This window comes from Spinacia oleracea, chromosome 6 (genome assembly GCF_020520425.1).
Source record: "Spinacia oleracea cultivar Varoflay chromosome 6, BTI_SOV_V1, whole genome shotgun sequence".
NCBI classification, from domain to species: Eukaryota; Viridiplantae; Streptophyta; class Magnoliopsida; order Caryophyllales; family Amaranthaceae; genus Spinacia; species Spinacia oleracea.
In genome coordinates this window covers 16,275,497-16,288,992 of record NC_079492.1, presented here as the reverse complement: position 1 = coordinate 16,288,992, position 13,496 = coordinate 16,275,497, and the positions used below count along the sequence as shown (strand labels likewise).

At 39.4% G+C, this 13,496-nt stretch overlaps 1 protein-coding gene across 3 annotated transcripts; it reads left to right on the top strand.

Moving 5' to 3' along the window:
* Positions 1 to 324: 324 nt before the first annotated feature.
* Positions 325 to 13,132, top strand: LOC110777581 (uncharacterized). 3 transcript variants are annotated; one of them, XM_056832977.1, is made up of 2 exons: positions 325 to 876; positions 12,777 to 13,132. In XM_056832977.1, the coding sequence occupies exons 1-2, from the start codon at positions 432 to 434 to the stop codon at positions 12,881 to 12,883; spliced, it is 552 nt and encodes a 183-aa protein (XP_056688955.1). In that variant the 5' UTR covers positions 325 to 431; the 3' UTR covers positions 12,884 to 13,132. The 3 variants fall into 3 exon arrangements, with proteins under 3 accessions (XP_056688955.1, XP_021837873.1, XP_021837874.1); XM_021982181.2 differs by lacking the exon at positions 12,777 to 13,132 and adding an exon at positions 3,078 to 3,268; XM_021982182.2 differs by lacking the exon at positions 12,777 to 13,132 and adding an exon at positions 10,686 to 10,987 and having other exon boundaries at positions 326 to 876.
* The last annotated feature ends 364 nt before the right edge of the window (positions 13,133 to 13,496 follow it).

The window sequence follows — 13,496 nt, the reverse complement described above, 5'->3', positions numbered from 1 at the left end:
TGATATCATTCACCGATGATTGAATATCGTCTGCATCATTTGCTTTATGTGGCTCCCTCTACACTAAAAGAAACATAAAGAAAATACACTCTCTTAATTTACCTCACAAGCTTATATAAGTTCAGATAAGTCAATTCAAAAAAAAAAAAAAAGTTCATATAAGTTAAGAACAAGTTCAGATAATATAATTTCAGACAAAATAAGCTAATAAAAAACGGAGGGAGTACAAAGTATAACTCGAGGCTAGAAGTGTGCTAGTGTAATAGTAAAATCTAGTGTTACACATTTGAGCCCACCACCCCTTTATATAGGACCATCTAAATGCTTTCTCCCCCACTCATTACTCATCACTTCATTCTCTCAACCAAAAACCTCAAACTCAACACATTAAACACTCACTTCCAAGAGTGTTCCAACTCTTTTCCATAACCATGAAGAAATTGACAATTTTACCCCTCTTAATAATCCTCCAACTAATTCACCCAATTAACACCACCACCACCACCCTAATCTCTTCATCATCATCAATCCATGATCTCCTTAAGAGCCAAGGCCTACCCGGTGGGATCTTCCCTAGGAATGTTAAGTCCTACACACTTGACCAAGATGGCTTGTTAGAGGTCTACTTCGACGAGCCGTGTGAGTCCATGTTCGAGACGTTGGTTCGGTTCGATACCGTCGTAAAAGCTAACCTTACCTTTGGTGGTCTTAATGGTGTTGAAGGGCTTAGTCAAGAAGAACTGTTTTTATGGTTACCGGTTAAGGACATAATTGTAAAAGACCCTTTGTCTGGTCTTATTTTGTTCGACATTGGTGTTGCGCAAAAGCAGCTTGCATTCTCTCTATTTGAAGATCCTCCTATTTGCAATCCTCACAGTAATATTTCTTCTCCCCCTTTTTCACTTTATCAATTGTTACTCATTCCGTCTCATTTTACTTATCCTGTTTGATCGCTTTTTATTAGCGTTTTTTGGGTTACATTTATACTAAATTCATTACTACATAGTATAGTTCTTTAAATAAGTTGAACCAAACAAATAACACATTAATACTTTTTATCCCCCTTTCTCTTTTATCAATCAAATCTTTTTTATTCCACTTCAATTCCTCGGTCTCAATTTACTTGTCCTGTTTGATCACTTTTTGTTAGTGTATTTTTGATCGATTGGCCGGGGTAAATAAAATGAGACACAGAGTATTAATTTTATGTTTATATTAAGAAATTTAACAATTACATACATACATTTATATTTGGGTGATGATAAAGGTCACAAGTTGCGATAACATTTAGTTGTCGAAATCTTACTTGTTGGAATCTAATTGGTATATATATAGGCGCCACGTAGGTTTGCGTCATCACAATATTTTTACTATTAATGCAATATTAAATATGTAAATAAGGTAATCGATATAAAGCAGGAAACAAATTAGAATATTAACATTTTCCTACCTTTTTTTGAAATATATATAATATATAGGTTATATAATTTAAATATTTTAGTTTCCAATTTAAATCACGACACATAAGCATGACATGTCATCATTGTGACACGACTTAAAGGTCGCATGTTTGCGACATTTATCATTTTCGTTTATATTTATACTAAATTCATTATTTGATTATGTAATAATTATTGAAGAACATGTGAATTTATTGAGAATTAAAAGAATATAAGTATGAAGTATTAAAATACAGTATTCTACTTGCAACATTGAACACGTTGTACTATAGCATAAGGTTTTTAAACTCCGTAGTTTACATTTTTAAACTCGTGCATTAGGCTATGTTCAATTCATCTAATTTTTACTGAACTAAAATTAATTATACTCCAGACTAGTAATTAATTGAATTTTATTTTACTAATTAAGTTTTATTCTTATTGATTGAAACACGTTTTAATTTTTGCTGATTAGAATTGATTGGTCGTCATTAGTTTTTCTAAATCTTTATCATTGACTCAATTGATGTTAAATACTTGTACATTAAAGAAGTAGTTTGATGACAACATATTGACTTAAACTTTTTAAACATTGCGGATACAAAATAGAATATTTATTACCATATATTTATGAGTATTTATAACGAGGTTTATCATGTAAGGAGTAATAATTAAACTACGGACTATATAATTTTAAGTGATTAATATCCGTATGGCTTAAGAATTACTGAACACATAGTTTAGCTACAATATATATACAGTTGGAATGCTCCGGATTTTACATGTATAACAGTTCATTATGCATAGTACGTAGTATATAATATATATCCGTACACATGAAATTATGATTGAAATCCTTTTAACAAAATTGTTTTTCTATTTTATATTTTTAGCAATTTTGAAAATAGAATATGTAGTACTCTGTATGACATTATTTACTTGATAAGGATTCACAAATTCTTATTTAAAGTTGGTGTAAAATAATATTGTACGGAGTATATGTATAGGATTAAAAGTACTATCCTTTTAAAATCACTAATAAATGCATAAATGTAAATATATCTATAACACCCTAGCTTTTAAATGCTTACCCATAAAAAAACATTATAATATAAAAATTAATCAAAACATGTTAAATGTTACCAAAAACTGAATAAAAATTACTCCAATGTACAAATAAATTTATTATACGCATAATGCTTGCAAAATCTTTTATACGTATTTAAAGTTAAAACTGATTGATTACAGATTCGAATATTTTACAAACCATATTCTAAATTCATAATTCATAATTGGTAATAAATCATCTATGAATTCATTTTTACCACCAATAAAAATGACATGTAAATATTTTGCTGACATTGGTCAACATCGGTTACACGAAATTTATGAATGATCATGTGCAATCTAATGTTTATAACCTTTATAAACCATGGCTTGCAATAATAATAATAATAATAATGTTGATTATTGTCTTCCTATTGGTCAATTTTTCCCTAACATGGGACCCAGTGGGCCCCATTTAACGTTTAAAATATGGGGGTTAATTGAGTTTATTGTTTGTATGCCTTTCCATTCTCGTGAATAACTTCACTCACATTGGGCCCTTCTTTGTTACTTTTGTGTGGGACCCAATAGACTTCAGAAGCTGTACAACCATGGGAAGATACAGTGGGCTGTCTCTCTCTCCTCTCAGTCCAAACACTTTATGTTATGGAGTTATGGACCTATGGCTTTACATTTTTAGGCTTTACATTTGTCTAACTTATTCTTCAAAAGTTCGAATCATGCTACATTGATTCCAAGTTTTGAGTCCGATCCAATTTATCATGAATTTATCTTATATGGACTTATTTTTTTTGTAAGAAAAGTGAAAATAAAGTGAACATAACATGTTATTACTTTCATTAGAAATGCATCCGAGTCTTGGTTTAGGTTCATAATCGACCTCGCCTCTGGAAAGAAGCTTCTTAATTGATTCATACTCCCTCCGTCCCGGAATACTCGAAACGCTTTTCTTATAAGGCCGTCGCGGATTATTCACAACGTTTTTAAAAATGGAAATTTTTATTAATATTATATTAATTTCTCACTAATCCAAAGACCCACCTACATCCTTACTCCCTAAAAAAAACATTAAAAAATTCCACTACCCCCCCACCCCACCCCACCCCCCTACCCCCTTGAAAGTTTGACACACATCCCACTACCTATATTAAAAAAAAAAATAACAAACTACCAACTAGCATCTAATTAAATAACAATAAGTCCATCGTATTTCCCCGAGTTTTCAAGATGCTCCCAAATAGCGTCGCCCAGGGCGAAACCATTGAAACCAATGAAGAACAGGATCAACTGATTCGTTCAATAAAAAAACCAAAGCGCAAAATCACTCATCTCATCTTTGAGAATCCAGCCCAACAAGATGATATCATGGTGGATGCGAACACCAACAGGGAGGCTGCTGTCGATGGAACCACACCTGGAATAATGGCCCAAAATATCTCTAAGGAGAACCCAATTCCACCCCTCTCATTCCGAGATATGGTAACATGCCCCATTCAATCACAAAACTCAACTGAGTTGTTACAGAGTGGAGAAGATGATGATGATGTCTCCGACGACGATACTGCTCCAGAGGATATTCTAAATGATGAGCAATGTCCAGCCATACTTCTTTCTAAAGAAGAAAAATTGAGAATGCGCAAACCATGGAGAAATACACTAATAATCAAGATGTTCGATGGCAATGTAGGGTACATGGGGCTGATGCGCAAACTGAAGAAGAAATGGAACCTTAGAGGCGAATTATCACTTACTGACATTGGTCATAAATTCTTCATAGCCAGATTTTCGAATGCTGCTGACTATAATTTTGTGTTAACACAAGGCCCTTGGATGATTGATGACCATTACCTCACCATCAGAAAATGGATACCCAACTTCGTACCCGATGAATCACCAATTAAAGTACTAACTGCCTGGGCACGAATCCCTAATTTGTCAGTCGAATATTTTGATATCAACTTCCTCCACAAAATAGGTGCAAAAATTGGAAAAGTACTGCGCATAGACAGAAACACAGCACAAGCTCAGTGAGGCCAATTTACACGTCTAAGTGTGGAAATAAACCTTTCTAAACCCCTGCTTATCGAAGTTTTGGCTCAAAGGGAGAATATGGCGCATCCAATATGAGGGAATCCGTATGGTCTGCTTCAAATGTGGGAGAATGAGCCATAATGAGGATACATGTCCTACTACTGCATCATTGAGTAATAATGAGGTCATGGAATTAAACGAACAACTTCAAGATACCACAATCAGCAGCAATTCTTTGGTCATGAAACAACATGTAAAAAATCCAGAGGAGAATGAGACTTTTGGCTCTTGGATGCTTGTAAAAAAACCGGTTCGAAAGAGGGGTCCAAGGGTGGAAAAGAACAACCAGGAGGGTGGCAACAACCCTACAAGAGCCACTACGGCTGCCGGAAAGAATCCTGCGTATATGCCTAACCAAGGTAACAAATCTCACGCCACCAATCAAGGCGAGAAAAGGGGGACGGGTTCAAGATTTTCTGTTTTGGAAAACCCGATTAATGCGAATATTGGGGATATTGGAAAATCCCAGGAAAATAATATATTTGCCAAAGATATTATCCTAGAAGGGGAAAGTAGTGGGGCAATCAAGGACTCTAATATCTTTCCTACGGTGGAATTAGGAGATAATTCTTTGGAGATTCCTAATCCTCCTAGAATTACTCCTATTTTTAATCTAGGTATACATACCTTTGGTAAACAGAATCCTAGTGCACATATCCCGATCAACCGTAGCACGCAAGATAAACACGAATTCCCATCTGGCAGCACTAAGGCGGTTTTGACAGAATCCAACAATAATATTGTACCAAGGATATTAACCAAAGCACACAGAATAACCAATCGCAACCTTGGTAAGGAGAATTACAGTATAAATCAATCACAAAGCCAACTAGCAGCATCAGTCACAGAACAAAATTCCCCACACAAGCTCAACCCAAGCCAACAAATTGCAACCCACTCCACCACCCATGGACCCGTTCCCAATCATACTGACAGTCCCCCTGGAGAAGACCTTGTGCTTCGGACAGTCAATGGAAGACCCCTACCTAGTGGTTGCGACCCACCTGACCCACATATTGGAGGTACGAATGGAGACATGGATCGAACCGAACCCGGAACCACCGGAATTGGTAGTGACAATGCAACTACCCAATGAAATCAATCGTGTGCTACGGTTGATTAGTGCTGCTTACATGTCTACACTCCCCTCCATACCTGTTTCTATGATTGATAGATTACCCAACATAACTTTGGATACGAACCCAATCTCCTGCATGATTTGGAACGTACAAGGTGCGGGTAGCCGTGCCTTTGTCGCGGCCCTCAAAGAATTAATTCGTACTCATAAACCTGATGTACTAGCTCTAGTTGAGACCCACATGGGTGAGAACAAGCCACCCGCATTGTGTCCATTCTTGGTTATCAAGGACACACCCGCGTTGATGCTCAAGGCTTTAGGGGAGGAATATGGATCTACTGGAAACCGGAACTTGTCTCGGTTGAACCAATCTTGAAACACAACCAGCACATAACAATGGACATTAAACGGATTGGAGGCCAACCTTGGTTCTTCACGGCCGTGTATGCGAGCCCAGACCCGATGAAAAGGAAAGAATTATGGTCTGAACTAGAAAAGTTTGCCAAAGACCACAATAAACCGTGGCTAATTGCTGGAGATTTCAATGAAACTAGGTACTCATGGGAACGTAATAAGTCTTGTACTGAAACGTCACGTCGCATGACTCGATTCAACAGCTGGGTGGAAGACATGCAGCTATTGGAAGTGGAATTTGCTGGAGCCAGTCACACTTGGGCTAGGGGGAACTCGACTGAGACTAGATGTAGCGCCAGACTTGATCGCGCCCTTTGTAATAGCGAGTGGGGGCTGCGCTTTTCGAATGCAAAAGTGAAACATCTTCCTGCAGTAGTGTCTGACCATTGTCCAATCTTTATTTCCCCTAATGGGTTCGTTCCCTTGCAAGCTATTAATCGGCCCTTCAGGTTCCAAGCGGTGTGGCTTACCCATGAAACTTTCCAGGAGTTTGTACACAACAAATGGGCAAAAACCTCTCCACTGGTAGAATCCTTATCTACACTTGCTGAAGCTCTTCAAGTGTGGAACAAAGAAGTGTTTCATAATATTTTCCGACAGAAACGAACCCTTCTAGCTCGCATCTCTGGAGTGCAAGTGGCACTGGCCAATAACCCACATCGTGGCTTACTGAAATTGGAAGCCAGCCTTCGTAGGGAATTGGATGAAATTCTTGCCCAAGAAGAATTGCTGTGGTATCAAAAGTCCTGGGTGAATTGGTTGAAAGACGGGGATCGTAACACAACGTTTTTTCATCTTAGCATGTGACTAGACAATGGAAAAACAAGATAGTAGCGATAAAAGATTCGAGTGGCAACTGGATTCATGACAAAGAGCAACTCAAGAACCATATGGTAACCTACTTCTCAACTCTATTCACTGAAGAAGGAAACGGGGACCTGTCTGCTGTACCAACTGATGTATTCCCGGAGCTTCCAAACCGTGAATGGGATGCCTTGAACCGTTCTTATACTCGTGCTGAAATAGAGGGAGTAGTAAAAAATATGAACTCCCTTAAAGCGCCCGGACCGGATGGTTTTCAAGCCCTCTTTTATCAAAAGAACTGGGAACTTGTAAAAGAGAATGTCTATACAACAGTCATGAATTGCTTAGAGGGGAAAGGTTTGCCCAAGGGTTTGAATAATACACACATAGTCTTGCTCCCTAAAGTCGACCACCCGGAGGCAGTTTCACAATTTCGGCCAATCGACCTGTGTAATGTGGCATATAAGATGGTTACCAAAGTTATAGTTAACCGCATTAAGCCTATTCTGCCACGACTCATTTCGAACACTCAGGGGAGTTTTGTTCCGGGCAGACAAATCACTGACAATATAGTGATAGCACAAGAAGTAATTCATACCATGAGGAAAATGCAAGGAGCAAAAGGTTTCATGGCACTCAAGATAGATTTCAAAAAAGCGTATGATCGTTTGAGGTGGTCGTTTATTCGAGATACACTGCTCCAAATGAATTTGCCTACCCTGACCATCAATGTTATTATGGAGTGTGTAACCACAGCCTCCCTCAAGGTTCTATGGAATGGGGAATCGTCCTCTAGTTTCCAACCAAGCCGAGGAATTCGCCAAGGTGATCCACTCTCACCATATTTATTTGTAATGTGTATGGAAAGGTTATATCAAACCATTGAAGAAGCAATCATTGCAAAGCGTTGGAAGCCAATTAGAGCCAGTAGGGACGGTCCGTTGCTTTCCAACTTATTCTTCGCTGACGATATCATTCTCTTCGCTGAAGCATCTGTAGAACAGGCAACAGTGGTGCACGAATGCTTAACCCGTTTTTGCAACGCATCTGGTGAGAAAATCAGTTTACCAAAATCACGAGTCTATTTTTCGAGGAACGTCGATTCACAGACCCAAACAGACATCAGTACCGCATTGGGCATGGAAATTACTGATGATTTGGGCTTGTATCTTGGTATGCCCACATTGACAAGCCGCGTAACTCGTGATATGTTCAGCCATTTATGCGAGAAAATTGATCGCCGTCTTGCGGGGTGGAAATCAAAGTACTTATCTCTGGCTGGACGAATTACTTTAGCAAACACAACTATCTCAACCCTTGCGTATTACTCAATGCAAACGGCAAAAATTCCAAGAACGATTTGTGAAGATATAGACAAGAGGGCAAGAAGGTTTATCTGGGGAGGTAGTGAGGATCACCGTCGCATACATCTCCTAGCATGGGAGACCCTCCAACGTCCTAAGTCACATGGGGGGATTGGAATTGGATCTGCCAAGCAAGCCAATACAGCATTCTTAGCAAAACTCGGATGGCGCATGTTGACTGAGCCAAACGCATTGTGGGCTAGGGTGTTGCGAGCAAAGTATTGTAAGGGTCGGTGTGATATCGACATGTTCGAACCAAAGGTAGGTCAATCCAATGTTTGGAATGGTATTACGAGCAGCGCACGAGTACTTTGCGAGGGCGCATGGGTAGCTGTGGGTAACGGTGCCAAGACTCTTTTTTGGGACCATGTTTGGGCAACCTCGAAGCCGCTTAGCGAACTCACTATTCAACCCATTCCTGATGACATTTTGGGAGCCACAGTGGAAGAGATGTGGGAACATGGGCATGGCTGGAAGTGGGATATTTTTGCTCCATATCTCCCTTCGAATGTACTCAAGTTAATACAAGCACAAGAACTTCAAGCAAACCCGGAGCTAGAGGATTTACTCTACTGGGGTAACTCACCAAAGGGTAAGTTCACTATAAGGTCTGTGATGCACTTAATAAGAAAGGAGAGTAGCGAGTTCGAAGATGATACTTGGAAATTGATTTGGGATGCACCTGTTCAGCATCGTACTCGCGCCTTCCTGTGGTTGACTTACCATGACCGCCTATTGGGCAATGCAAACAGGTTTAAGAGGAACCTTACTGACAACCCAAGATGCTATATATGTGGGGCAAAAGAGGAGACTTCTATCCATATTGTTCGAGATTGTGCCGCAGCCAAATGCATATGGAAAAAACTCAGTGGTCCTGCTGCAAAACCAGACTTCTTCCAAGGCGAACTAAAGCCATGGGTCACGCGTAATCTTGAGTACACAGACGCAACCCAAGACAGCATTTGGCCCACATACTTTTGCATCGCCTTATGGTGGATTTGGCGTTGGCGGAATTGCTATGTGTTTGATCGTAGCACTGACATTCCATTGGACACAGGAGCATTCTTGCAAGTGAGGTTCGATGAAACAAGAAGAATGTTGCAAGGAGAAGGAGGTAACACTTCCAGTACAACCACTCGTCCGAGGGAAATACATGTAGCTTGGAAGCACCCGCCCGAGGGGTGGTACACTATGAATTCAGACGGTGCAGCCAAAGGATCACCAGGCCTAGCTGGTGGCGGTGTGGTGATTCGTGACCACAGAGGTACATTAGTCTCAGCTATGTCATCCAACTTTGGAATATGTCACGCATTCCGGGCAGAAGTCATGGCTCTTGGCCAAGGACTAGAGCTGGCTAGGGAGCTTCAAATTAACAAACTAGTGATCCAGCTTGACAATCTATCTTGCGTGCAAGCACTGAAGAGCAATGAATCAGGAACTGGTGAATGTGCTCACCTCATTAATCTATGTCGTTCGCTAATCAGCAAACCAGATTGGGATGTTAGGGTGCTACATGTTTACAGGGAAGGTAACAGGGCGGCAGACTGGCTGGCTAATCAAGGAGCAGCTCAACCTCAAAGAACTTTGATTCTAGAGGATATTCCTATTGCTTTTACTAAAATTTTAGACGAGGACATTCAAGGAGTAGCTTTTCCACGCCTTATTCCTCATTAGCGTTAATTTTTATTTTTGTTTAGCTGGTTAGTGTTTTATTACTTTTGGAATTCTTGTTCCTCATAAGCATAAAAAAAAAACAATGCATTAAACTCTGTGCCGAATAAACCGTTTCAATTATTCTGAGACGGAGGGAGTATCATATTTTTTGGGGATTAAAACCCCAAAGGAAAACACAGCCAAACGCGTATCATCATGGTATGGTATAATTCGATCAAAGATGTTAGGTCTCCTTTGTGAAGAGCACTTTCTTATGCTAGGGAAAAAAAACTTAATTATTTTTTTTACACTGATTTATCATTTTTTTAATTTGACTTTTATTATAGTGCTACACTCAATTCTAATATGCCTATAATTTATGAGAATAATATTGCTCCTTTAATTTATGAGAATAATATTGCTCCCACAGAGTCTTCGAGTGCATTTTTCCCCCACTTGACAATACATAGTACGGAGTAGAAGTTTTATTAATTTCATATCATGTTTTACGTTGAAAGTTTAGGACATAATGACACTTATTTTTATTTTGAGGTGAAGTAAAATTTGTTATTATCTACTGATCTACATATTGTGGAGTACGTACGTGTATAAGTGTATTACTTTAATTTCACAAAGTGATGACTTTTATGTGATATCAGTGATATAAATAAATTATAGGATGGTTAAATCTTATGTATACAAGACGTACTGCATGTTTGATTTTGTCGCTAATTTTGTGGATCATTCTAATACATGACGTGATAAAAAATGCAGGGTCATATTTACAAATGATGCTTGGAAGGAAGGGGAGAGATCAAGATAATCATCAAGCACAAGTTCAAAGATAAATTTTTGAAAAATTTATCTAAATTAGTAAAGGAAACATACAAATTTTGACAAGGTTCCTAAAATGAAAAGAAAATGATACCTTAAAAAAAAAACCAAAGAGTGGGATTCATTGATTTGTTATTGATGGGACAAAGAATCGAAAGTTAATGTTTTTTTGTCGCAAGAATGTTTGTTCTATCAACTAAAGAAATTATATAGAAAGTGAAAAAGAAAAAGTTTTGTTTTAATTAAGGTTTTTTGGTTGCTTAATTATTTTACTTTAAAGATTATATTCTCAATCTAAGTACAGGCATTTTCTCCACCTGACTGCAACAAAATCATAATTTGACACGTCGGTCATGTCTCTAATTATATTGGATTCTTAAAATCATGGAGTATTTTGTTTGATAAAGGAGTAAAGAAGGGATCCGCGTGAATATGAACATTTTAGTGTAGTATGGTTGTTAAGCCATAAAATGTAATTAGATGGGCCGTAGGTTTAGGCCTAATATCTTACACTTAGCTTGTATATATTCAACTCTTGACAGTAATACAAACTAAGGAAAACACTTTCATAACATGGTATCGGAGCAATTAAACCTTAATAAACCTAAACCCTAAAAAAAAATTCTCTCAAATTGACGCTTACCATCTCCCATGGAGGGCGACAAAATTGATCATTCTTCCCCGTTTTATCTAGGCGCCGGAGATCAGCCCGACAATCTGATTACTCACGTAGTCTTGAAGGGTGACAAGAACTATCTCGTGTGGTCTAGGGCGATCACTCTGTCCCTAGCCTCCCGTTGGAAGCTTGGGTTTGTCGATGGCACCATCAATAAACCCACAGAGAAGAAGAAGTTGCTTGATTGGGTGACCGTGAATTCCATGCTTGTTTCTTGGATTCTACGCACCATGGATGATAAGGTCTCTAGCACGATTCCATATTTCGATGAAGCACGGAAACTTTGGGACTACTTGACGAAGCGGTACCTCAAGGCTAATGGCCACGTCTTCAACAATTGCGCACTACCATCACTAACTGTAAACAGTCCGAAGGAATGTCTTTAGAGGAATACTATGCGACATTGATGGGTTTATTTGATGATCTAATCAACTCAATCCCCCACATGGATGTGAATGTGGCCTTTGTACCTGTGATATTGCCGGAAAATATGCTACTGACAAGGACGAGGAGCGTTTACACCAGTTCTTGATTGTAGTGGACGATGAGTTATATGGGGCTCTACGATCTAATCTATTGTCCCAACAACCCCCCCTGACCTTGAGCATGCATATGAGACCCTTCTTCAGGAGGAAGATTCTCGTGGTACAGTCCAGCCACCCCTCGAAGGTGCTCATGCGTTTGCAATACAAACTGGTCGCTGGAAAGGTAATCCCGAGCATCGTGACAAGTCCAAGTTATCGTGCTCTCACTGTCACAAAACGGGTCATGATCATGCTTCATGTTTTAAACTACACGGCTACACGGAGTGGTGGCTGGATAAAGCACGTGTTGGTAAAGGGCCTGGCTAGAAGGGGGGAGCTGCGGGGACTGATCGTGGGCGGGCACCTGTGCGCGCAAATGCAGTAGGGACGGGTGCAGGAAGCGGGGCTGGCGTTGTGAATGTGGACAGCAACTCTACATCTGGCAGTAGCGTGGCACCTGCTACATTGGCTGACCCCAAGCCCGAGCAAATTCAACTGCTTCTCAATATGGTAAACAAACCTCCACCGGACAAGATGATCAGTGAGTATTTTTCTTCGTCACGGATCCTTGACACCGGTGCCTCGAATCATGTCACAGGCGACGACTCTTTCTTGCTTGATGCTACCTCCATTTCACCGTACCCGATTGGCCTTCCTAATGGTGCACAAGCATTCGCCACCAAGGAGGGTCGTGTGGCTTTGACAGATGGCCTAGGCTTGCGTCATGTCGTATTTGTTCCCTCATTACATTGCAACTTAGTTTCAGTATCACAAATGATTGATGATTCGCATTGTAATGTACAATTTACTAACTCTTTATGTGCTATACAGGACCATCGTTCGGGGAGCCTAATTGGAGCCGGCGAACGTCTTTATGGACTCTACTATTTCTGGAGGATCCCTATAGTATATGCGGTGAAGGTACCGGGTGTTTGTGATTTTGAGTTATGGCATAGGAGAATGGGGAATCCATCGGATAGAGTTGTCAAACTACTACCTGCAGTTAATGCTACTTGTTATCGTAAATCTTGAAATAAAGCTTGTGATGTTTGCCCACAAGAAAAACAATCTCGTCTTTCTTTTCCCAATAGTGAAAGTAGAGCTAGTCGTAGTTTTGAAATGATACATTGTGATTTGTGGGGGTCGTACCGAACTCCCTCTAGTTGTGGTGCACACTATTTCTTAACGTTGGTTGATGATTATTCAAGAGGTGTTTGTGTTTATTTGTTGAATTCTAAAACTGAGGTCTATTCCGCATTTTGTTCTTTTTTTTCCCATGATTGAACGACAGTTTGAAGCGACTGTTAAGGTTGTACGGAGTGACACTGGTACTGAATTTAAATGTATGCTTCCTTATTTTAATGACAATGACATTCTTTTGGAAACCTCTTGTGTTGGTACTCCACAACAAAATGGGCGAGTGGAACGGAAGCACCAACACATTTTAAATGTTGGGCGTGCTTTAATGTTCCAAGGTAACCTTCATGTTCGTTTTTGGGGAGAATGTGTTCTAGGTGATGTTTACTTAATTAATCGTACTTCATCTCATTT

Coding starts and splice junctions, on each gene's coding strand:
- LOC110777581 (XM_021982181.2), top strand. CDS start 432: ATGAAGAAATTGACAATTTTACCCCTCTTAATAATCCTCCAACTAATT. Junction 877..3,077: donor TCCTATTTGCAATCCTCACA/GTAATATTTCTT, acceptor GGGACCCAATAG/ACTTCAGAAGCTGTACAACC.